This window comes from Staurois parvus, unplaced genomic scaffold (assembly GCF_062004578.1).
Source record: "Staurois parvus isolate SC_StPar_1 unplaced genomic scaffold, SC_StPar_1.0 ptg000544l, whole genome shotgun sequence".
Classification (NCBI taxonomy): domain Eukaryota; kingdom Metazoa; phylum Chordata; class Amphibia; order Anura; family Ranidae; genus Staurois; species Staurois parvus.
This window is the reverse complement of record NW_028318340.1, coordinates 3,682,075-3,707,933: the sequence shown is the minus strand read 5'-3', so window position 1 is coordinate 3,707,933 and position 25,859 is coordinate 3,682,075. Positions and strand designations below refer to the sequence as shown.

At 44.3% G+C, this 25,859-nt stretch overlaps 1 protein-coding gene across 1 annotated transcript; it reads left to right on the top strand.

The window, feature by feature from the left end:
- Positions 1 to 7,374: 7,374 nt before the first annotated feature.
- On the top strand, positions 7,375 to 25,466 carry RFXAP (regulatory factor X associated protein). Its single transcript, XM_089690849.1, has 3 exons — positions 7,375 to 7,874; positions 17,695 to 17,802; positions 21,435 to 25,466. Exons 1-3 carry the CDS (start codon positions 7,482 to 7,484, stop codon positions 21,540 to 21,542), a joined length of 609 nt encoding a protein of 202 aa, XP_089546975.1. The 5' UTR covers positions 7,375 to 7,481; the 3' UTR covers positions 21,543 to 25,466.
- Positions 25,467 to 25,859: the final 393 nt, after the last annotated feature.

Genomic DNA, 25,859 nt, shown 5'->3' with positions numbered 1-25,859 from the left:
TGTTCTAGTAAATGAATACATCATTCTATAATTTAATGCACAGTATTATAGTATTAAAAAATCATTTAGAAAAATCAATTTATGTGTAGTTTTGTGGATATTATTGTGCCGCTAAAATGAGTTACATGTACAAATTATTGGGAAATTAAAAGCAGAATATAAAATGAATCACAGATAATGCTGCTCTCTCCTTGGATTCTTTTTATTTAACAGTTTTAGCTGTTGAACACAGAAATGTTTGCTACATGAGCCTGACACCTAGAGTTCAACATTCATCACTGCAATAACACATTGCTCAGGATTCATGTACACTGCACCTGATAAACTGACATTCAGGAGCTGTTCAGCGATTTTTTCAGCAGCCCCTGAACTCTCCCTAATGTATTCCTATGTGCCCATGTACACATTGTCGTTTACAGGCAGTTGAGTTTACAATCGTGTTTTTTGAACACACCAAACTTGCGTTCAGGAGTATATTTTATCAGCATTTCAAACGGCAAAAGCTTGTAAACGCGGCTAACTGCGTTTATAAGCGTTTGCGTTTATAAGCGTTTTTTAACTGTTCCATATCCAGATGCTGTCCAGAGGCTTTTTTCATCATCATAAACGCATGCAAAGCATTTTCCATGTATTCAAATGGACCCGGTACACCAGCGCAGTCAGTTCCAGGTTTTGCATGAAGGAAAAAATGGTGGAACGTGCCGCATTATGCTCACGATAGGATCCATAGTGAATACAACCAGAAAAGACAGGTCATCTCAACACATACTGCTCTCTATGCTTCTGCTCTCTCTATTTCTCTCAAAATGTCTGAAATAGTTAATTTTTTACTATTTTTCAGTGCATTCTGGGTATTTTGGAAGGTCTCCTGAGGTTATCTTTAAAAAACGCTTCTAAATGCAAACGCTCATAAATGCGCATAAACGCAGTATGAAAACGTGGCTAAACAGATTTTTTTTAACCTACGTTTTCCAGCAGTCAGTTTCCAGCGTTCATAAGTGTTTTCCAAAATGTCCCGTGTACATGGAGCCTAAAGGATAAGTTCATCTTTTGGACAAAAATAATAAATGCACATTCTTTTGCATGTAAAAAAAATGTGCATTTATTATTTTTGTCCAAAGGAGCCTGTAAAGCATTGCACCAGCAATCAGTAGGTCACTGGTGCCATGCAGGTCTCCTGCAGACCTGTCAGAATATCTGCTTGCCATACAGGATCTACCGCCAAGCAGATATTCTGATAGGAAGCTTCAATAAACTCCACAGCGCCGTGGTAGTTCATTGAAAACTACAAGCGTCAGCCGTTAAGGCTGCCTGGAATTGTAGGCACTCATTCACAGAACTCTGTGAATGAGTAATGCGGCTGTGTGGGCGGAGTCACGCATGGCCGCACTGTTTTTAAATCTGACAGCTAGTACGGGGAATCTTCTCCCCGTATTATCTGTCAGAGGGAGGGGTGGCGGCTGCATCTATGGGAATATGTTACATGTTCCACACTAAAAACTGGAGGAACATAAGGTGAACTTTTCCTTAACCACTTGAGCTCCAGAGGATTTACCCCCTTAATGACCAGGCCTCTTTTTGCTACTCGGCGCTGCACTAATTCAACTGATAATTGCGCGGTCATGCAATGCTGCACCCAAACGAAATTTACATCCTTTTTTTCACACAAATAGAGCTTTCTTTCGGTGGTATTTGATCATCTGTGCGCTTTTTATTTTTCACGCTATAAACATAAAAAGGCCAAAAATTTTGAAGAAAAACAATATTTTTTACTTTCAGCTATAAAAAATGTATTGTAAACTCAAAGTTAGTTATAAATTTAGGCCAAAATGTATTCGGCTACATGTTTTTGGTAAAAAAAATCCCAATGAGTGTATATTGATTGCTTTGTGTGGAAGTTATAGCGTTTACAAACTATGGTATAAATACTGCAACTTACGCCATTTTTCTGCTATACAGCGCTGCGCTAGTTTAATGGACAATTGCGCGGTTATGCAATATGGTACATAAATGAAATTTACATCCTTTTTTTCCCCACAAATTGAGCTTTCTTTTGGTGGTATTTGATTGCCTGTGCGGTTTTTATTTTTTGCGCTATAAAAAAAAGGCTGACAATTTTGAGGAAAAAAAAAACAATATTTTGGACTTTTTGCTATAAAACATGTCCAGTAAAAAAAAATGCAAAAATCAAATTTAGTCATAAATTTCTGCCAAAATGCATTCTGCGACATGTCTTTGCTAAATAAAAAAAACCCAATACGTGTAAATTAATTAGTTTACGTGAAAGTTATAGCGTTTACAAATGGCGGGAAAGATACTGGGATTTTTAGGTTTTTTTTCATACTAATAATGGCGGCGATCAGCGAATTATGGCGGCGATCAGGGACTTATGGCAGCGACTAGCGACTTATGGCAGGACTGCGGCGGACATTCTGACATTGGGGGGTACTGACTTGGGGTCACTGACATCCCCAAAAACACTAATACAGTGATCAGTGCAAAAAAAAAAAAAACTGACACTGTACTAATGGCAATGGGGAGGAAGGGGTTAACTTTATTTTGCAGGGAAGGGTTATAGGAGTGAGGGGAGTGTTTTACTAGGGGGCGGGGGGGGTGTGCTGGACGGGACAAGGCTGATCCAGAAAGAGAAACTCTTCTTTCTCGATCAGCTCATCCTCGAGTTGACAGGGAAGTGACAGACAGCACAGCTACTGCAGCTGTGCTGTCTGTCACTGTTTGCTGCCGATCGCCGGAACATAGCCGCTAACGAGCGGCTGTGACCCGGCGACTGACATCTGCGGCGGTGATCCGCGGGACAAATAGGAGGGCGGCGGCGCGCCTAGCACGCCCCCTATTTGTTTACAAAACACACGTCTTAAAACGTGGTTTTGCCTGTGAGTGCCACCCTGCTGCTGTATATGTACAGTGGCTGGGCGGCATGCGGTTAAAGGCCTCATTGGCACTGCAGCGCCTAAACGTTAGTTTAGGAGCTTTTGGCATTTTTTTGCCAAAGCCCCTGACCTCAACTCAATAAAAGTCAAGTGTCCATGTACACATAGGCTTTTACCAGAGTTTAGGAGGAGCAGAGTTCAGGGGCAGTTAAATGTTCCACTCCTGAATGTAGAAGAAGGCCAAAAAACGCATGTAAACGCATCTAAATGCTAGCCACGTTAGAGCTTGGACATTTACTCATGTCAATAGAATATACTCTGGCCAATCAAATGAATAAATGTGCAAGCGTCATACGCGGCTAAGCGCGGTACTGAGTTTACATGCGTTTTTGTCGCATTTGGTGGTTTTCTGCTGCCAGAAGAGTTAAACGTCTAGGGGAGTTCATGTGTACATGAGGCCTGAAGATCACTTTCAAGAAATGAGACACTTCGCTTTACGTTAATAGTGAATTAAAATAGAGATTGCAAATGTCATAAGGTCAGAAGAGTCGCACGATTCTGAGCTCTCAACTGATATCTCATCCTCCAGCATGTGTGGGCTTAGAGGAGGACAGGCTTTGCTAGGTTTGTATTTATTTCCTTTCAATAAGGGTGGAAAGAGGTTAACACTATTGCTGTTTTTTTTACTGATGTCTACATTCCCTACAGGCATACTGAGGCAGCAAAAAAACTTCAAAGAAGTTTCAGCGTTAACCTACTCCACCTAAGATCTTAAGGTGGAACTAAACCCTCCTATTCTTTACAGCCAAGGAAGCGGCCATCTTAGCCTCTGTTTAATTTGCAACTGCCATGATGCTGTGCATATGATCAGTTATGACTCCAGCCATTTGATGCATTGACAGTTTGGTTGAGAGCCCAAGCTACTGTGACAGTTAGCATTCAGGGCATGCATGGAATGTAACTGTTTTGGAAAACAGTTCAATTGATACTGAAGGTTTAGTTCCACATTGGTGACTAAGGGTAAAACAGATGTTAATGGCTAAGCACAATTTTGCAACTTTAACATGTGTTAGTAAAACCGTACACACACTATATTGCCAAAAGTATTGGGACGCCTGCCTTTACACGCACATGAACTTTAAAGGCATTTCAGTCTTAGTCCATAGGGTTCAATATTGAGTTGGCCCACCCTTTGCAGCTATAACAGCTTCAACTCTTCTGGGAAGGCTGACCACAAGATTTAGGAGGGTGTCTATGGGAATGTTTGACCATTCTTCCAGAAGTGCATTTGTGAGGTCAGGCACTGATGTCGTACGAGAAGGCCTGGCTCGCAGTCTCTGCTCCAATTCAACCCAAAGGTGTCCTATTAGGTTGAGGTCAGGACTCTGTGCAGGCCAGTCAAGTTCCTCCACCCCAAAATCGCTCATCCATATCTTTATGGACCTTGCTTTGTGCACTGGTGCACAGTCATGTTGGAACAGGAAGGGGCCATCCCCAAACTGTTCCCACAAAATTGGGAGCATGAAATTGTCCAAAATGTCTTGGTATGCCAATGCCTTAAGAGTTCCCTTCACTGGAACTAAGGGGCCAAGCCCAACCCCTGAAAAACAACCCCACACCATAATCCCCCCTCCACCAAACTTTACACAATGCAGTCAGGCAAGTACCATTCTCCTGGCTACCGCCAAACCCAGACACGCCCATCGGATTGCCAGACAGAGAAGCATGATTTATCACTCCAGAGAACATGTCTCCACTGCTCTAGAGTCCAGTGGCGGCATGCTTTACACCACTGCATCTGCCGTTTTGCATTGCACTTGGTGATGTAAGGCTTGGATGCAGCTGCTCGGCCATGAAAACCCATTCCATGAAGCTCTCTACACACTGCTGTTGTGCTAATCTGAAGGCCACACAAAGTTTGGAGGTCTTTAGCTATTGACTCTGCAGACAGTTGGTGACTTCTGCGCACTGTGCGCTTCAGCATGTACTTACCCCGCTCTGTCATTTTACGTGGCCTACCACTTCATGGATGAGTTGCTGTTGCTCCCAGTTGCTTCCACTTTGTTATAATACTACTAACAGTTGACCATGGAATATTTAGTAGCAAGGAAATATCACAGATGGACTTATTGCACAGGTGGCAACCTATCACGGTACCACGCTTGAATTCATTGAGCTCCTGAGAGCGACCCATTCTTTCACAAATGTTTGTAGAAGCAGTCTGCATGCCTAGGTGCTTGATTTTATACACCTGTGTCCATGGAGGTGATTGGAACATCTGAATCCAATGATTTGGAGGGCTGGCCCAATACTTTTGGCAATATAGTGTATCATTACAACTACTTTGTGTATCCAGGTGAATTATACCTTGTTTTCTTCAAGACAAATTAGTATTTCATTTGGTGGTAAATGGTAATGGATTTATCTTGATTTTTTTTATCATCATAGGAAAACTGGCCCAAATAGTAATAAAAATCTTTTTAATTCAGCTGTATATTTCTTCCTACTACCATAACCTACCACCAAAAGAAGAACCACAATAAATTCTTCTGCTCCTGACAATTGCAGCGATATCACATACGTGTATGTTAGTTATTGTATGTACCCATAGTACAGCCCAGAAACGATAGTGTGCTCATTTGTAATCCTACCTAACACACTGACACTAACTGACACTGATACTGACACTGATACTAACAGAAAAAATGTTTGTTTTTTAATCCTGCCCAAAATATACTGACTATGATCTTTGACCCTGACCTTGATCTTTATTACTAACCCTGGCACTGACCTTGATGAAACCTTGATCTCAGTTTTTTCTTTTTTTTTTTATTATTATTACAAGTTTTTTTTACAGGTTGCACCTGAAGTTGCACAAATGTCAGGCACGTAGCACCTAAAATTGCACCAACCTGTGGCTTTGAAATCGCGCTACTTCAAGTGAAGTAGCGCGATTTCAAAGTCGCATTCAGTATGAAATAGGGCGCAAAGTGGCATCAAAGTCAATACTTTCCTATTGAAAAAAAAAAACACAAATCGCATCAACAACACACTACATGCATTTCTGCCTTGTGTCCACTGAAGTCTAATGAATCAAAAATGCACCGTGTTGCATTTAAAAAAACGCCCCTAAGCCTGGGTTCACACTGATGTGGTGTGGCACATCGCATGTGATTCGCACAGGAACCTCACCGCATTACTGTACAAATCACATGCGATTTCTGTGCGGTGCAATTTGAGCCATACATTTTGTACGACTCAAATCGCACCACATCCGCACCAAAAAAGTGCAGGACCCTGTTTTAGTCCGTACCAGAATCGGATCTCATGGGTGTTCACACCCATGCGATCCAATTCTGCACATTGCACCAAGCTTTGCAAACTGATTTTGGGGTGTTGTTAAGTTAAAATACACACCCTGAGTGGTTCATATGAACGGGGTGCGATTATGATGTGGTGCGGAAATCGCACAGAACCCAGGCTAATGCTTTCCAAAAAGGCAGTCACTGAAAAATGCACAGATGTGAACGTGTTTCATAGGAAACCATGTTAAACGGATTGTAGTGCGTTTCTGCAAAAAGTACATATAGGTGTGAACAGCCTTTAGGCTCCATGTACACGGGACGTTTGGAAAACACTTCTGAGCGATGGAAACTGACTGCTGGAAAACGTAGGTTAAAAAATGTCTGTTTAGCCGCGTTTGATGTGCGTTTGTTTTTAGAAGTGTTTTTTAAAGATAACCTTAGGAGACCTTCCCAAATGCCCAGAATGCACTGAAAAACAGTAAAATATTTACTATTTCAGACATTTTGAGAGAAATAGAGAGAGCAGAAGCAGAGAGAGCAGTATGTGTTGAGATGACCTGTCTTTTCTGGTTGTATTCACTATGGATCCCATCATGAGCATAATACGGCACGTTCTACCATTTTTTCCTTCGCGCAAAACCTGGAACTGACTGCGCTGGTGTACCGGGTCCATTTGAATACATGGAAACACTTTGCATGCTTTTCTGATGATGAAAAAAGGCTCTGGACAGCATCTGGACATGGAACAGTTAAAAAAACACTTCTAAACGCAAACAAACATAAACGCAGTTAGCCACGTTTACACGCATTTCCAAGCGTTTGCTGTTTGAAATGCTGGTAAAATCTACTCCAGAACGCAAGTTTTCTGCGTTCGAAAAAATGATTGTAAACTCAACTACCTGTAAAGGACATAGTGTACATGGACACATAGGAAAACATTAGGGAGAGTTCAGGGGCTGCTGAAAAAAAACGCTCCTGAACGTCAGTTTATCAGCTGCAGTGTCCATGGAGCCTAATTAGCATGAATGAGAAGTGGGTGGGACAGAACACATGCGGAGATGACGTGCAGTTTTTACGCTCCATGGCTAGGGGGCAGCACTCCGCCCACACCTCCTCAGAGTACTACTAAGCAGCTGGGCAGAGCGCACTGACAGGTCACATGTCCCGGCGGTACGGAAGGCTCGTAGGCATGCGCAGTGTCCTCAGCGGCAGCCGGAAGTAGGAGAGCTGTGTGTCTCGGAGTGCAGACAGTGCCGTACACATAGCGGCTCCGGGTTCCTCCATCATGCAGGACCCGGCGGAGGCTTCATCGTCCCGGGAAGAGGAGGAAGAAGAGGACGCGGTGGGGGAGAATGAAGGCGGCCAGTACACGGAGGTCCCGCTCGTCTATTACACTATGATGGCTGCTGATGATGATGGCGCCGACCTGCTGGACACCTCCGACCCCAGGGACAGCACGGCCAGTCCCGAGGAGCTGGAGGACGACGACAACTCAGGGGACAATGACAGTGTGGTGACCAAGACGTGTACCTACCCGGGCTGCCAGGAGACCACCAGCCAGGTGGCCAAACAGAGGAAACCCTGGATGTGTAAGAAACATCGCAACAAGATGTACAAAGACAAGTACAAGAACAAGAAGAAGAGCGACCAGGGGGTCACCACCGCCAGCAAGCTGGAGGTCAGGGGGAGGGGCTGATGACGTCACCACAGAAAGCCCAGCACTGCCATCACGCTGCATCATACATACCCAGAGTGACCTGTCCTGGTTGGGGAACTACAACTCCCAGCAATGACCAGGGGAGCAAATCCACCAACAGGCTGGTGATAGGTCAGGATTAGCATTTGCTGCCAGGCCAGGTCTTGTGATCACACCAGAAAGCCTAGAATTGGCTCCACACTCTACATCATATATACACAGAGTGACCTGTCCTGGTTTGGGGAACTACAACTCCCAGCCATGACCAGGGGAGCAAATCCACCAACAGGCTGGTGATAGGTCAGGATTAGCATTTGCTGCCAGGGCAGGTCTTGTGATCACACCAGAAAGCCCAGAATTGGCTCCACACTCTACATCATATATACACAGAGTGACCTGTCCTGGTTTGGGGAACTACAACTCCCAGCAATGACCAGGGGAGCAAATCCACCAACAGGCTGGTGATAGGTCAGGATTAGCATTTGCTGCCAGGCCAGGTCTTGTGATCACACCAGAAAGCCTAGAATTGGCTCCACACTCTACATCATATATACACAGAGTGACCTGTCCTGGTTTGGGGAACTACAACTCCCAGCCATGACCAGGGGAGCAAATCCACCAACAGGCTGGTGATAGGTCAGGATTAGCATTTGCTGCCAGGGCAGGTCTTGTGATCACACCAGAAAGCCTAGAATTGGCTCCACACTCCACATTATATATACACAGTGACCTGTCCTTGTTGAGGAACTACAACTCCCAGCAATGACCAGGGGAGAAAATCCATAAGCCAGCTGGAGGTCTAACATCTGGCATTAAGTCAGGCTTGGGGCTTATGACTATTCCAGAAAGCCTAGAACAGTCATCACACTCTACATCCTACATACCCAGAGTGACCTATCCTGGCTGGGAACTGCAGCTCCCAGCAATGACCACAAACAGGCTGGAGTACTAGGTCAGGATTATTATTTTCTGCCAGGCCAGGTTTTGTGACTATTCTGGAAAGCCTAGAACTGCCATCACACTCTACATCATATATATACTCATTGTAACCTGTCCTTGTTGGGGAACTACAACTCTCAGCAGTGACCAGGGGAGCAAATCCATCAGCCAGCTGGAGGTCTAACATCTGGCATTAAGTCAGGCTTGGGACTTATGACTATCACAGCCTAGAACAGTCATCACATCATACATATCCAGAATGTTGGGGAACTACAACTCCTAGCAATGACCAGGGGAGAAAAATCCACCAATAGGCTGGTGTTAGGTCAGGATTAATATTTGCTGTCTGTACAGGTCTTGTGACCACACCAGAAAGCCTAGAACTGCCATTACTCTCTACACCATATATACCCACTGTAACCTGTCCTGGTTGGGAACTACCAACTCCCAGCAATGATTGGGGGTAAAATCTACCAACAGGCTGATGCTATGCCAGGATAAGTATCTGCTGCCAGGGCAAGTCAAGTGACCGCACCAAATAATATACCACATCACATATACCCATAGTAACCTGTCCTTGGGGAACTAGAGCTCCCAGCTATAACCAGGGAACCAAATCCATCAGCCAGCTGGAGGTCTAACATCTGGCATTGTGTCAGGCTTGGGTCTTCTGGCTATTCGAGAACTCCTAGAACAGTCATCACACTCTACATCATGTATACCCATTGTAACCTGTCCTGGTTGGGGAACGACATTTCCCAGCAATGATTGGGGGTAAAATCCACTGACAGGCTGCTACTATGTCAGGATTAGTATTTGCTGCCAGGACAGGTGTGTTCACACCAGAAAGCCTAGAACAATCATACACCTATAGTAATGTCCTTGTTGGGCAACTACAACCTCCAGCAATGATTGGGGATTAAATTCACCAACAAGCATGGTGCCATGATTAGTATCCATTGTCAGGACAGGTCATTTTGTCCACACCAGATCCAGGGCATCAAATCCATCTGCAAGCTGGAGGTCTAACATCTGGTGTATATGTTGGGCTCAGGTCTTGTGACTATTCCAGAAAACCTAAAACGGTCATCACTCTCTACATAACATATGCCCATAGTAACCTGTCCTTGTTGTGGAACTACAACTCCCAACAATGATCAGGGGAGCAAATCCATCAGCAAGCTGGAAGTCTAACATCTGGCTTTATGCCATGCTTAGTATTTCCAGGCTGAGCAGGTCTTATGACCATTCCAGTGTGTAGTTGTCACACTACATCATATACAGTGGGGCAAAAAAGTATTTAGTCAGCCACCAATTGTGTAAGTTCTCCCACTTAAATAGATGAGAGGCCTGTAATTGGCATCATAGGTAGACCTCAACTATGAGAGACAAAATAGAAAAAAATCCAGACAATCACATTGGCTGATTTGGAAAGAATTTATTTGCAAATTATGGTGGAAAATAAGTTTTTGGTCAATATGAAAAGTTCATCTCAATACTTTGTTATAGATCGTTTGTTGGCAATGACAGAGGTCAAACGTTTCCTGTAAGTCTTCACAAGGTTGGCACACACTGTTGCTGGTATGTTGGCCCATTCCTCCATGCAGATCTCCTCTAGAGCAGTAATGTTTTGGGGCTGTCGCTGGGCAACACGGACTTTCAACTCCCTCCAAAGGTTTTCTATGGGGTTGAATCTACACCCTTTTGGCAGATAGAAGGAGCACTCCAGGACCTTGAAATGCTTCTTACGAAGCCACTCCTTTGTTGCCCGGGCGGTATGTTTGAGATCATTGTCATGTTGGAAGACCCAGCCACGTTTTATCTTCAATGCCCTTGCTGATGGAAGGAGGTTTGCACTCAAAATCTCATGATACATGGCCCCATTCATTCTGTCCTGTACATGGATCAGTCGTCCTGGTCCCTTTGTGGAGAAGCAGCCTCAAAGCATGATGTTGCAACCCCCATGCTTCACAGTAGGTATGGTGTTCTTTGGATGCAACTCAGCATTCTCTCCTCCAAACACGACGAGTTGTGTTTCTACCAAACAGTTCTATTTTGGTTTCATCTGACCATATGACATTCTCCCAATCCTCTTCTGGATCATCCAAATGCTCTCTAGCAAACTTCAGACGGCCCGGACATGTACTGGCTTAAGCAGGGGGGCACGTCTGGCACTGCAGGATCTGAGTCCCTGGCGGCGTAGTGTGTTACTGATGGTAGCCTTTGTTACATTCACTAGGTCCCCCCGTGTGGTCCTGGGATTTTTGGTCCCCGTTCATGGGATTAGATCTTGCGTGGAGCCCCAGATTGAGGGAGATTATCAGTGGTCTTGTATGTCTTCCATTTTCTAATTATTGCTCCCCCAGTTGATTTGTTCACACCAAGCTGCTTGCCTATTGCAGATTCAGTCTTCCCAGCCTGGTGCAGGTCTACAATTTTGTTTCTGGTGTCCTTCAACAGCTCTTTGGTCTTCACCATAGTGGAGTTTGGAGTGTGACTGTTTGAGGTTGTGGACAGGTGTCTTTTATACTGATAACAAGTTCAAACAGGTGCCACTGATACAGGTAATGAGTGCAGGACAGAAGAGCCTCTTAAAGAAGAAGGTACAGGTCTGTGAGAGCCAGAAATCATGCTTGTTTGTAGGTGACCAAATACTTATTTTCCACCATAATTTACAAATAAATTCTTTCCAAATCAGCCAATGTGATTGGATTTTTTTTCTCATTTTGTCTCTCATAGTTGAGGTCTACCTATGATGCCAATTACAGGCCTCTCTCATCTTTTTAAGTGGGAGAACTTGCACAATTGGTGGCTGACTAAATACTTTTTTGCCCCACTGTATGCCCATGGTAACCTGTCCTTGTTGGGGAACTATAACTCCCATCAGTGATTGGGGACTAAATCCACGAACAGGCTGGTGCTAGGTCAGGATTAGAATCTGCTGCCAGGACAGGTCTTGTGACCACGCCAGAAAGGATAGATCAGTCATCACACTACATGCAGATTTCACTTGCATAGTCCTCATTTTTCATGTGTGCTTTAATGAGTTTTATGCACGTTGCAGATTCCTGCACAGAAACAAATCTGCACATGAGACAATGTAGTGGTGTGAACAGGGCACATAGAGAACAATGGATTTTGTTGTGCCCTTACAGAATGCAGGCAGAAAAACTGACATCTCTGCAGCATGGTGTGAACAAGGCTTAAAGCAGTCATCACACTCTACATCATATGCCCATAGTAACCTGACCTTGTTGGGGAACTACAACTTCCAGCAATAATTGGGGACTACATCCAAAAACAGGCTGGTGCTATGCCAGGATTAGAATCTGCTGCCAGGACAGGTCTTGTGTCCACACCAGAAAGCCCAGAACGGTCATCACTCTACATCGTATATATCAATAGTAGCCTCTGTTTTGGAACTGCAACTCCCAGCAATCAAGGATTAAATCAACCAACAGGCTGATTAGAATCTGTTACCAGGGCAGGTGTTGTGTCTAAACCAGAAAGCCTACAACAGTCATCACTTGCTACATATTATATGTTTATAGTTGTCTGTCTTTGTGGAACTACAACTCTCAGCAATGACCAGAGGTTAAATCCATCAGCAAGCAGGGGTCAAGTGTCTGGCATTATATCATTCTTAGTATTTCCAGGCTGGGCAGGTCTTGTGACTATTCCAGAGAGCCTAGAACAATCATCACATTTTACATTTTAGATGCCCATAGTGATCTGTCCTTGTTGGGAAACTGCAATTCCCAGCAATGACCAGGGATAAAATCCACCATCAGGTTGGTGCTATGTTAGCATTAGTATCTGCTGGTGGTGCTGCTGGAACAGGTCTTGTGTCCACACCAAAAAGCTTAGATCAGTCATCACACATCATATATGCCCATAGTAACCTGCCCTTGTGAAACTACACCTCCCAGCAATTGGCAAGGCATCAAATCTATCAAATACTAAACAAGGAGGGTGTAGTGAGCACTTGGAGGTGAGGAAGCTGCTAGCACTAAGAAGGTGACCAACCCAATAGAGAATAAATAAAATTTGCAGCACTAAAAAAACACTAAAAATGAAACCAATTCCTGATGGCAAAATTCATGTGAAGTGTAATTCATAATAACCATATGGCATTAAATATTAATAATGCTACATATGACAAACAACAAAGTGAAAGTGCAATGTATCAAATAGGTCACATGAAAGAAACAAAGTCCAATTACTTTTTAAACGTATAAACCAGGGACATCAATCCGGTAGTGACACCTCTTCTGTGATACCTTCACCTCGATGCACTCACCAGAAATCTGGTCCCCCCCCCCCCCATGGTATTACAATCTGTGACAGCCTCCATCATTCCTTTGTCTTGATGGATTCATTCAGAAGTTACCAGGACACACCTTAATAGAAAAGCTCACCACATGGAGCCCGAAGAACAGTGCATAGTGTAGTATTTTATTCAAAATATCAATAAAAATCCACGTGGAATACATGAAAATAAGCGGCCGACCTTACATGAATGGCCGCCAGACCATGCACACATTCAGCGACGTGACGTCAGCACGTAGGTTGCTCTCTGATGCGTTTCGTACACAGGCACATTCTCAAAGGGACCTGCCTCAGGAAACTATTTATTTGATACTTTGCACTTTCACTTTTTTGTGTTTATTGATATATGTAGCATTATTAATATTTAATGCCATGTCGTTTTATAATGGTTATTATTAATTACACTATTCACATGAATTTTGCAATCAGGAATTATTTTCATTTTTAGTGTTTTTTTAGCACTGCACATTCTGTTATTTATTATCACATCTATCAAGTCCAACGTCTGGCATATGTCAGGTTCAGTATCCCCTGGGTGGTCAAATCTTGTGACCATTCCAGGAAGCCTAGAACAGTCATCACACTAGAAAGCAATTTTGCTTGTTCTGCAGCTCGTCCAGTCAGGAAACATCTTGCATTCTTATTACAGAACACAATACAGTCTGTGACTGGAGGAAGTACAGATGAATATCATGTTCTTCCTTCCTCGAGTCACAGAACACCTTTCATTCTGTAAAAGGAATGCAAAACGTTCTCCCAATGGATTAGCATCAGAGTGAGGAACCCACCACCAGAGCTGTGTAAGGCAGGTCAGTGAAATCCAAAAGTTCTGTCGAGCAAAAAAAAAAAAATAGCTCATACGATTGTGGCATCAATTGTTTAGTTTTCCTAATAAAAATCCATTTTGTTGGATCAGGCACTTTCAATTGCAGCACAAAAATCGCATGTCACAGCTGTCACACTAATGATGTGAAAATCAAAAGATTTGAAATTTTCATTTGTTTTTTGCATCGTTTATGGCCTGCTTAAATCTTAGCGCTGGACACTCTGGGCTTACTATACTGTACAGGATGAATAAAAATAAACATTTTACAGAATGCTGCAGAATACACACGTCATTAGTGCTAACATCTTTTTAGAGTGCATATGTCTGAATATTGGGTTGGTCAGAGTTCTGCTTTAAGCTTGCTAAAAGCTTGTTTTAAAGCCACTGCTTGCGTTCATATTTAGATCAGTGACCATTACTCCAAGACTGGAGCCGAAGGATGGCTTAAAGCAGTGGTTCTCAACCTTTCTAATGCCGCGACCCCTTAATACAGTTCCTCATGTTGTGGTGACCCCCAACCATAAAATTATTTTCGTTGCTACTTCATAACTGTAATTTTGCAGTGGGAGGAGTAGTGCCACGTCATTGGTGTCAGTGGAAGGAATAGTGTCCCATCACTGATGTCAATGGGAGGAATAGTACCCCATCATTGGTATCAGTGGTAGGAATAGTGCCCCATCATTGGTGTCAGTGGTAGGAATAGTGCCCCATCATTGGTGTCAGTGGGAGGAATAGTGCCCCATCATTGGTGTCAGTGGGAGGAATAGTGCCCCATCATAGGTGTCAGTGGGAGGAATAGTGCCCCATCATAGGTGTCAGTGGGAGGAATAGTGCCCCATCATTGGTGTCAGTGGGAGGAATAGTGCCCCATCATTGGTGTCAGTGGGAGGAATAGTGCCCCATCATTGGTGTCAGTGGGAGGAATAGTGCCCCATCATTGGTGTCAGTGGGAGGAATAGTGCCCCATCATTGGTGTCAGTGGGGGGAATAGTGCCCCATCATTGGTGTCAGTGGGGGGAATAGTGCCCCATCATTGGTGTCAGTGGGAGGAATAGTGCCCCATCATAGGTGTCAGTGGGGGGAATAGTGCCCCATCATTGGTGTCAGTGGGAGTAATAGTGCCCCATCATTGGTGTCAGTGGGGGGAATAGTGCCCCATCATTGGTATCAGTGGGAGGAATAGTGCCCCATCACTGGTGTCAGTGGGAGGAATAGTGTCCCATCACTGGTGTCAGTGGGAGGAATAGTGTCCTATCACTGGTATCAGTGGGAGGAATAGTGCCCCAACACTGGTATCAGTGGGAGGAATAGTGTCCTATCACTGGTATCAGTGGGAGGAATAGTGCCCCAACACTGGTATCAGTGGGAGAAATAGTGCCCCATCATTGGTGTCAGTGGGAGGAATAGTGCCCCATCATTGGTGTCAGTGGGAGGAATAGTGCCCCATCATTGGTGTCAGTGGGAGGAATAGTGCCCCATCATAGGTGTCAGTGGGGGGAATAGTGCCCCATCATTGGTGTCAGTGGGAGGAATAGTGCCCCATCATAGGTGTCAGTGGGGGGAATAGTGCCCCATCATTGGTGTCAGTGGGAGGAATAGTGCCCCATCATTGGTGTCAGTGGGAGGAATAGTGCCCCATCATAGGTGTCAGTGGGAGTAATAGTGCCCCATCATAGGTGTCAGTGGGGGGAATAGTGCCCCATCATTGGTGTCAGTGGGAGGAATAGTGCCCCATCATAGGTGTCAGTGGGGGGAATAGTGCCCCATCATTGGTGTCAGTGGGAGGAATAGTGCCCCATCATTGGTGTCAGTGGGAGGAATAGTGCCCCATCATAGGTGTCAGTGGGGGGAATAGTGCCCCATCATTGGTGTCAGTGGGAGTAATAGTGCCCCATCATTGGTGTCAGTGGGGGGAATAGTGCCCCATCATTGGTGTCAGTGGGGGGAATAGTGCCCCATCATTGGTGTCAGTGGGAGGAATAGTGCCCCATCACTGGTGTCAGTGGGAGGAATAGTGTCCCATCACTGGTGTCAGTGGGAGGAATAGTGTCCTATCACTGGTATCAGTGGGAGGAATAGTGCCCCAACACTGGTATCAGTGGGAGGAATAGTGCCCCATCATTGGTATCAGTGGGAGGAATAGTGCCCCATCATTGGTGTCAGTGGGAGGAATAGTGCCCCATCATTGGTGTCAGTGGGAGGAATAGTGCCCCATCATAGGTGTCAGTGGGGGGAATAGTGCCCCATCATTGGTGTCAGTGGGAGGAATAGTGCCCCATCATAGGTGTCAGTGGGGGGAATAGTGCCCCATCATTGGTGTCAGTGGGAGTAATAGTGCCCCATCATTGGTGTCAGTGGGGGGAATAGTGCCCCATCATTGGTGTCAGTGGGAGTAATAGTGCCCCATCACTGGTGTCAGTGGGAGGAATAGTGCCCCATCACTGGTGTCAGTGGGAGGAATAGTGTCCCATCACTGATGTCAGTGGGAGGAAAAGTGCCCCATCATTGGTATCAGTGGGAGGAAAAGTGCCCCATCATTGGTATCAGTGGGAGGAATAGTGCCCCATCATTGGTATCAGTGGGAGGAATAGTGTCCCCATCATTGGTGTCAGTGGGAGAAATAGTGCCCCAACATTGGAGTCAGTGGGAGGAATAGTGCCCCATCGTTGGTATCAGTGGGAGGAATAGTGCCCCATCGTTGGTGTCAGTGGGAGGAATAGTGCCCCATCGTTGGTGTCAGTGGGGGGAATAGTGCCCCATCATTGGTATCAGTGGGAGGAATAGTGCCCCATCGTTGGTGTCAGTGGGGGGAGGAATAGTGCCCCATCGTTGGTGTCAGTGGAGGGAGGAATAGTGCCCCATCGTTGGTGTCAGTGGGGGGAGGAATAGTGCCCCATCGTTGGTGTCAGTGGGGGGAGGAATAGTGCCCTATCGTTGGTGTCAGTGGGGGGAGGAATAGTGCCCCATCTTTGGTGTTAGTGGGGGGAGGAATAGTGCCCCATCGTTGGTGTCAGTGGGGGGAGGAATAGTGCCCGATCATTGGTATTAGTGACACCAATGATTGGGCACTATTCCTCCCACTGACACCAATGATACTTACCTTGCTGACCCCTGCTCCAGCCTGGGCTCGCTCGCTCCCTCCCTCTCCCATGGTACAGACACTTACCGGTCAGATGTCTTCCTTCTCCGGCCGCTCTCCTCCTCTTCACTCGCTCGATCTTCGCGGTCCGCTGGGCTCCTCCTCTCCAAGCTCCACCTCCTCGCCGGTGATTGGCCGCCTGTGTGCCTCTCCTGAGCTACAGTTCCGGCGGCCAATCACCGGCGAAGGATTGATCCCGGGGCTGTGTCCAGATGACAGGGACGGCATGTCATCCCGCCCACACCTGGAGACGGATAGAGGAGCGGTGTCTCGGTTCCTAAGGCCATCGGAAATATGTGTTTTCCGATGGTCTTAGGCGACCCCTGTGAAAGCGCCGTTCGACCCCCAAAGGGGTCACGACCCCCAGGTTGAGAGCCGCTGACTTAAAGGGTTCAAGAAAGCTGTTCAAAGGTGTTAAATGCGATGTAAGTGCTTGTTAGGACTGATATTCCTGAGAATAGTGTTTAGAAGCTAAATACACAAATTCAAGACAGCATCGGGCTTTGATATACATTGTAGATAGTTATACAAGATTATTTATCCTATGTCTGTTTTTTGTATCTGTTTAGGATAGCGCAGAGTGCTCTGTGTCTCTTACAAAACAAAGAACTGGATCTGTTGGGGATCGTCCTCCTCGCCCTACATTGCTGGAACAAGTGTTAAACCAGAAAAGACTTGTAAGTTTTGCAGTGGTTAATTCTGGGGATTATTGAAATGTTTATGGGTTAAATTGGCACACTTTGGGTTCAGTCACCCAGCATCAAGTGCTTTGAACCTTTTCATATCTAGCCACCTGTCATGGTTATTGCAAGGTTGTCTTAGGCTGGCTTAGCACATACATACACTATATTGCCAAAAGTATTGGGTCGTCTGCCTTTAAACGCACATGAACTTTAATGGCATCCCAGTCTTAGTCCGTAGGGTTCAATATTGAGTTGGCCCACCCTTTGCAGCTATAACAGCTTCAACTCTTCTGGGAAGGCTGTCCACAAAGTTTAGAGTGTCTATGGGATTATTTGACCATTCTTTCAGAAGCGCATTTGTGAGCTCAGGCACTGATGTCAGACAAGAAGGCCAGTCTCCGCTTCAATTCATCCTAAAGGTGTTCAATTGGGTTGAGGTCAGGCCAGACTCTGTGCAGGCCAGTTAAGTTCCTCCACCCCAAAATCGCTTATCCATATCTTTATGGACTTTGCTTTGTGCTCTTCTGCGTAGTTATGTTGGAACAGGAAGGGGCCATCCCCAAATTGTTCCCACGAAGTTGGGAGCATGAAATTGTCCAAAATGTCTTGGGATGCTGATGCCCTAAGAGTTCCCTTCACTGGAACTAAGGGGCCAAGTCCAACCATTGTACAACAACCCCACACCATAATCCCCCCTCCACCAAACTTTACACTTGGCACAATTTAGTCAGGTAAGTACCGTTCTGGCAACCACCAAACCCAGATACGTCCATCAGATTGCCAGACAGAGAAGTGTGATTCATCACTCCAGAGAACACGTCTTCACTGCTCTAGAATCCAGTGGCGGCCTGCTTTACACCACTGCATCTGACGCTCTGAGTCTGCAGATAGTTGGCGACTTCTGTGCACTGTGTGCTTCAGTATGTGCTGACCCCGCTCTATCATTTTACTTGGCCTACCACTTCATGGCTGAGTTTCTGTTGTTCCCAGTTGCTTCCATGTTGTTATAATACCACTAACAGTTGACCGTGGAATATTTAGTAGCAAGGAAATGTCATGGATGGACTTATTGCACAGGTGACAACCTATCACGATACCACGCTTGAATTCACTGAGCTCCTGAGAGCGACCCATTCTTTCACAAATGTTTGTAGAAGCAGTCTGCATGCCTAGGTGCTTGATTTTATACACCTGTGGCCATGGAGGTGATTGGAACACCTGAATCCAGTGATTTGGAGGGCTGGCCCAATACTTTTGGCAATATAGTGTATGTTGTGTTCAGGTGCACAGTTTAGCTGTGTTACTGCAATGCACAAACCAGGGTCTGATGCAGTGCTGTGGAAATCAATGGATCCCTGACACCCTGAACGAGAAAACCTACAGTAAACCTTTGTTGCAATGCCCCACAACGCATGCTAGCTCACTGCCTTGTGTTGTGGTGCACTGCATCCGCTAAAATGGGGCAGGTGTGATATTTGGTCTCTTGTGTGAGCTGGCAGCCCATTCAGATGAACAATGCACATAATGCTATGGAATGCAGAGGTATGAAGGGGGCCTTACTGTTCATACTTATCTCACAGCCCCGCCCCCTTTCTCTGCTCAAAAGATTTGATTGACAGCAGCAGGAGCTACTAGCTTCTGCTACTCTTGAGCCTCCTGTGAGAAGAGGGGAGAGAAGAGCAGTGCTGCTGCAGATGGGTTCATCGCTGGATCTAGACCATGCTCAGGTAAGTATTTTGGGTTCTTGGGAGAGCCGACAAGGAAATATTTTTTTAACTTTAAAGTGGTAGTAAACTTGTTGGAATAAAAAGTTTCCTGCTGCGAAGGAATATCATAATGTGCTAGTATGCATTATATACAACTCAATATGAAAGACTTGCCTTAGAACGAAGCCCTCCAGCAGTGTGGTGTCACCGCTGACAGGGCTTCCATTTTTACCCGCATGCGTGCGGAAGTCTTGCCCATGACACACAGCTCTGAAGGAAGAGCACAGGTTTGCTGTTCCTGCAGAGCACATGCGCCAGTGATGTCACCGATATGCAGACCTGATTTTGACTGGAGTGGTTGTAAAGGTAAAAAGTTTGTTTTTTTTTTCAGTGATTTTTTTTTACAGAATAGTTTCAACAATAATACAGTGTTCATGTATAACAAAGCTCACATATCACCCTAAAAGTGTTTCTCTGCATTAAAGGTGTAGTAAACTCTTGTTTTATATTTTTACATACAGGCAAGCTTATAATAAAGCGTTTTAACCACGCGTGTGCACCCTCGGGGGCGCGCAGCGTGGCGATCGGTAGTGCGCTGTGTCCTGGGACACAGCCGATCACTGATCAATGGAAAGAGCCGATGACATCACTGTCATGTGATCAGCTGCGTCCAATCACAGCTGATCGCCTGTAAATAAGGAAATGCCGGTTATCGGCATTCCTCTCCTCACGAGCTGTCACGCTGAGAGTCGGTAATCAGCATTACTCAGATGGGACATGTACACTGATCATCAGGGCACTGCCACATATCAGTGCCCATCTGAGCCGCCTGTCAGTGCCGCCTAACAGTGTCAGTCAGTGCTGCCTATCAGTACCACCTATCAGTGCTATGAGTGCTGCCTTTCAGTGCCCATCAGTGATGCCTGTCAATGCCCATCAGTACTACCTATCAGTGCCCATAACTGCAGCCTCATTAGCGCACATCAGTGAAGGAGAAAAATCACTTATTTACAAAATTTTATAACAGAAACTAAGAAAAAAGTTTTTTTTCAAAGTTTTCAGTTGTTTTTGGTAGGTTTAGCAAAAAATTTAAAACCCAGAGGTGATTAAATACCACCAAAAGAAAGCTCTATCTCACAAAATGATAAAAATTTCATATGAGTACAGTGTTGCATGACCGCGCAATTCAAAGTGTGACAGCACTGAAAGCTGAAAATTGGCCTGGGGAGGAAGGCGGTATAAGTGCCCGGAAGGCAAGTGGTTAAAGAAGAAAACCTTTTAGGGTGATATGTGAACTTTGTTATACATGAACCCTGTATTATTGTTAAAAACTATTGTGTAAAAATCATTGAAAAGAAAACAAGACTGTTTTACCTTTACAACCACTCCAGTCAAACTCAGGTCTGCACACTTATTTCAAGCTTTTGGCTCCTTATGGTTTAACATGACAGCCAGGCAACTAGCATTACTAAAAGGAGAATTCAGTGAAGGCAGCTTGTATATGTATTTATTTAAAATATATACTTTAATTAAAGCAGTGCAAGTACCCAGATTTAACTTGGTATCAGCTGGTTGCAGTTTTTGTAGCACAGCTAAGAGTAAAGCAGAACAATGAGTTAATTGGTTCCTGTGCTCACAAGAAGCATGCTGACAGGAGGAGAAAGCAGAGTGAAAGGAGCTAAGCACTGTGCTGCTGCTACTTCACTGTCCAATGACAGGCTGGAGATGGGTCTATGACAACCTAGGCTTAGAGAAAGTGTGTTGAGTGACTTTGACCATCATTCAGTCCTGAATAATGAGGGCATCTAGTGGTGAAAAAGTGCTGCTATTTTATCTTTTAGTAGAACTGATTTCTGATTTAACTCTAATGATTTCTGTGCCGATGATACCATTAATAACAAATTTTGATTTTGCCACCAGTCCCTTTTAAGAAGTCCAGACGTTGTCAAGTTTCTTCAGACCCAGCAGCAGCTTCTCAGTCGACAGGCTGTTGAACAGAGACAGTCTTTTCAAGGAGCATCACTTTGACCAAATGTCTGCATGTGATGGACTATAAGGGCTTTATTTTGACTGTTTCTGTTTATTTATTACATTACAAACTTTTACATTTTCACTATTTCTATGAGAGTCCTGAAGTACATGGAAGATGTGGGAAGACTTTGGAATCCTCTGTCATAAAAGGATTGTGTCTTTCATTATATGGATCTTTTCTGCTTTGGAGCTAAAGCTGGCAGTAATACAGAAATGTAAATACTCTGGAGCCCATGCCTTATTGTGATTGGGGTGGAAATGGGTTCAAGCCAGGCATCCGTAACTGGTTTACATTTCTTCTGATGTTATGCACTTCAGCAGTGCAGTGACTGATCTTGTGCAGAATGATTTAATCTATAGCAGCCAATTAGATTTCACTTTACTGAAATCAGATAGTTGAAATACTAAGGCCCCTTTCACTGTGATTTTGTCAGCAGGTGATCTGTCCTCTGATCAGAGTGGGGGGATGACAGGTCTGTGTTTGCTCAGTTTATGCAGAGCGCACACAGACCAAGCCCGCTGTGCTCTATGGACCGGCGGGTGTAAACGGACTACGCTGTGCATTTACACCTGACTGCTCTCTGACCTGATTCACCTATATGGAGGGGACATACTGATTCCCCTTCCATTTAGTTTTTATTTTTTTTGCAGACAAGATCGGATTGGAGGTAGGCAGGTGTAAACTGACACAGGTCTGTTTACACTTGCCGGTCCATAGTAGTGAATAGAGGGATCTGGTAAGGTTTTGCCTAAAAAAATAAAAAAAAACTGACAGGTGGACCTGATCTGACCCTTCGTGTGAAAGGGCCGAAATCTGGTTGTCTTAGGTTAGTGCAATTCGCATAATTGAATATGCCTGTGTGGTGTTTTGTTTATTTTTTTTTTATCTGAATTCTAGGTATGATTTTTATAGTATAGTTACACTGGACCAATGTACAAATGTATATCTCATGCCTGACCGATACCTGTGTAAGCTGCATATCACTGTAATATCACTAAAGTGATGTCAGCAGTCTTCTGGATCCAGGACTGAGCTGGTGTCCTTCTACAGAGTAACCCCAGGGGGGTGATCGCTTGGGATTGCTGCCATTCAGGGAAAGCCTTGTATATTTTTCAATGAACACAAGGTGTTGTGTGGGACAGTGAAGTCAAAATTACTACCTAGTCTAATCGAAGAATGTCTGGTGTTCATTGAAGAAATACATTTCTCTGAATGGTGGCAGTGCTGAGTGTGTGACCCCCCCCCCACACACACACAGACACACACACACACTCTCTCTCTCTCTCTCTCTCTCTCTCTCTCTCTCGCTCTTTCTCTCTCTCTCTCCCCCCTTGTAGTTACTATGCAGAAGGGCAGCAACTCGGCACAAGACCTGGAAGATTGCTACTATCACTGTAGTGGCGGTGACTACTAGGGAAGCACCAATACCAAGTATTTTCACGAGTGCTCATGACGGTGCTGACCAATCAGAAGCCGGTGACTACTAGGGAACAACCAATACCGAGTATTTTCACGAGTACTCATGACGGTGCTGACCAATTAGAAGCCGTCTAGTTCGTACTGTCATCCCTGCAAAGAGAGGAGAGCCATGGGGATTTCAAATCCCCACACCTGTGAAGCAGCTTTCTTTCCCCTCCTTGCAGGGATGCCCATACTGGCTAGACTGCTTTTGATTGGTCGGCACCGTCATGGTGCTGACTGATCAGAAACCGTTTAGCCTGTACTGTCATCCCTGTACTGAGAGGAGAGAAAGCTGTGAGGATTTGAAATCCCAGCTTTTCCCTCTGTGACAGCATGGGATCCATGCAGGGAGGTTTCCTGCACCGCTCCTGTGTGAACTCAAGCTATGATAAGCCTGGGTTCTCACAGGTGCGGTGGGGAAACCACATGCAATTTGGACAAGAATCGCAGTGCATTCCAATTCAAATCACATGCTATTCATTGCGGTGCAATTTGCTTCCATACTGTTTGTATTGATACAAATAATCGCACCGCAAAGTATCAGCACTCGGTATTGGCGAGTACTTGACCGATCAAAAAAAGGTATTGGTGCATCCCTAGTGACTGCTACAGTGATTGCAGCTTACACAGGTAAGTCCAGTTTGCGATATGTATATTGGTCCCAGCTGGAACAACGTAAATATGCTATAAAACTCTCACCTAGAATTCAGGTTTAAGCGTTGCAATGTTTGCTACTTGTAAGTGGTCCCTGAGCTAAACCTATGATATTTAGTGTTGTGTGTTTTTGTTTTTTTCATAAGCAGAGCTTAAGGCTGCATTCACACCTGAGAATTTTGCGATTGTTAATGGTGCCCCAAACATGGCAAACTGTTGCGTGTTTTTGCACATGTAAAGCCCAATGCCCAAAAAGGTAAATGATCTACTTTGACACGTTTGTGCGTAGGCAGCCCATTGAAATGAAGAAAACACGCACAAAACACAGGTGTGAATCTAGCTTTAAAATGTATGTAAAGCCAAAACTGTTTAGGGTTAGGATGTAGAAGGGTGGGAACCTCTATCTGGTTTTTATTAGTGATGCACTGAAATGAAAATTCTGGGCCGAAACCGAACATTCAGGATGTACTTGGCCGAAAACTGAAACCGAAATGGACAGTCTCTTAAAAATATGTTTTGGGGTTTTTTTTACATATAATTGTATTTGATTTTTTAATTAATATCATGAATATGAATGTAAAAAATACAAACCAGTAACGTAAACTAGTACTTCTTATAGAAAGTAACACAAAAATTGGACGGAAAATAAAATATATATAAAGTTAAAAAACTTAGAGGCGTTTTATGCATTGAAGTCAATAGGGGGTGTTTTTGCATTGAAGTCAATGGAGCGCGATTTTGCATTGAAGTTAATTGGTTGTCATTTTGCATTGAAGTCAATGGGACGCAGTTTTGCATTGAAGTCATTTATCATTATTGGCATCTTTTTTTTCTTTTTTTTTTCTATTGGCAAAAGGCTGATAACCCTATTTTTGTCTGATAATTTTTGGTAGCCGATATATCGGTGCATCACTAGTTTTTATTGCGGTCTGAGTCTCTGTTGAGAAGATTCACTCTATTAGTCCTGGTGTCAATTGTCTTGGGATCTCTTGTCAACTAAACCTGTAAGGTGAATTGAAATGGACTGGACTAGGCTGTTTTGAACATGAACAGCCAGATTGATCAGATGTTCTCTGAGGTCTGTCAGCATCTTTGGCTTTGGCTAGTAGGCACTGCCTGTTCTGACTGCTTAAAAAAATAGTTTTGATCAAATCCTAAAAATAAAACCCTACATACCTAAAATGTATTCCCTTGCAGTGCAATTTACAGTGCATTTATTTTGGACTGAAATTGCACTGGATCACACAAAAAGTAGTGCATGCACTACTTTTCAAAAACGCACTGCACCAAATCGCATGGTACTGCAGTACCATGTGATCTGGTGCCCAGAAAACACACTGTGTTTGGAACCCGTGTTTAATTTGCCTTTACAATTTGCCTTTGACACCCGTAACAGATCGCAAAGGCAGTGCGTTTTTATGCGGTGCGGGAAAAAGTGCATGGAATGCACCTTTCCCACACAGTGTTCTGGTGTGAACCAGCCCTTACTATAATAGATTACACAAAGCCATCACCTTGTTATTCTCCTGATGCTGTACATTGTTGTGAGTGAAGTGTTGTTTGTTACTGTTAAAGTATTTATGTGATTGGTATTATGTGTTGAAGCATTGCTGTATATTCACTTATGTCATTTTCTGCAACTGATTCACTTGAGACCAAATAACAATGTTATGGAAGATCGTGGAAACTGACAGGGGCCCATGACATTACGTCTAATGCAGTTTTGACATTTTGTGATAATTGTACAGTTTGTATGTATTTTGTACATTTTATATGTTTTCTACATTAAATACAGTGCCACACTAGACTATTTTATTTTAATACCAATATAAGTAGGGAAGAAAAAGCACACATTTGTTGTGCATGAATTAAAAATGGATGAGTAATCTTTGGCAGATTAGATCTGTTCTATGGACTAGTGCCCTATTTGTGTGATCATTATAGGTTTCATAACCCCAAAGCTTACTACATGTACACATGTGCTTCAGATTGTATAAGAGCAGTGTGCACAGCAAGCTTCTATAAGATATCTGAAGAGCTTTCAGCAAGCTTTAACCACTTCATATGTCTATAAATGGTGGTGTGGTGACCACCATGTTCTGGATTGCTGTTGTTTTTTTTTTGTTTTTTTTTTGCATGTACACAAAGGGGTTGATTTCCTAAAACTGGAGAGTGCAAAACTGGTGCAGAACCCAATC

Coding starts and splice junctions, on each gene's coding strand:
- RFXAP (XM_089690849.1), top strand. CDS start 7,482: ATGCAGGACCCGGCGGAGGCTTCATCGTCCCGGGAAGAGGAGGAAGAA. Junction 7,875..17,694: donor CCACCGCCAGCAAGCTGGAG/GTCAGGGGGAGG, acceptor GTATCTGTTTAG/GATAGCGCAGAGTGCTCTGT. Junction 17,803..21,434: donor TGTTAAACCAGAAAAGACTT/GTAAGTTTTGCA, acceptor TTTTGCCACCAG/TCCCTTTTAAGAAGTCCAGA.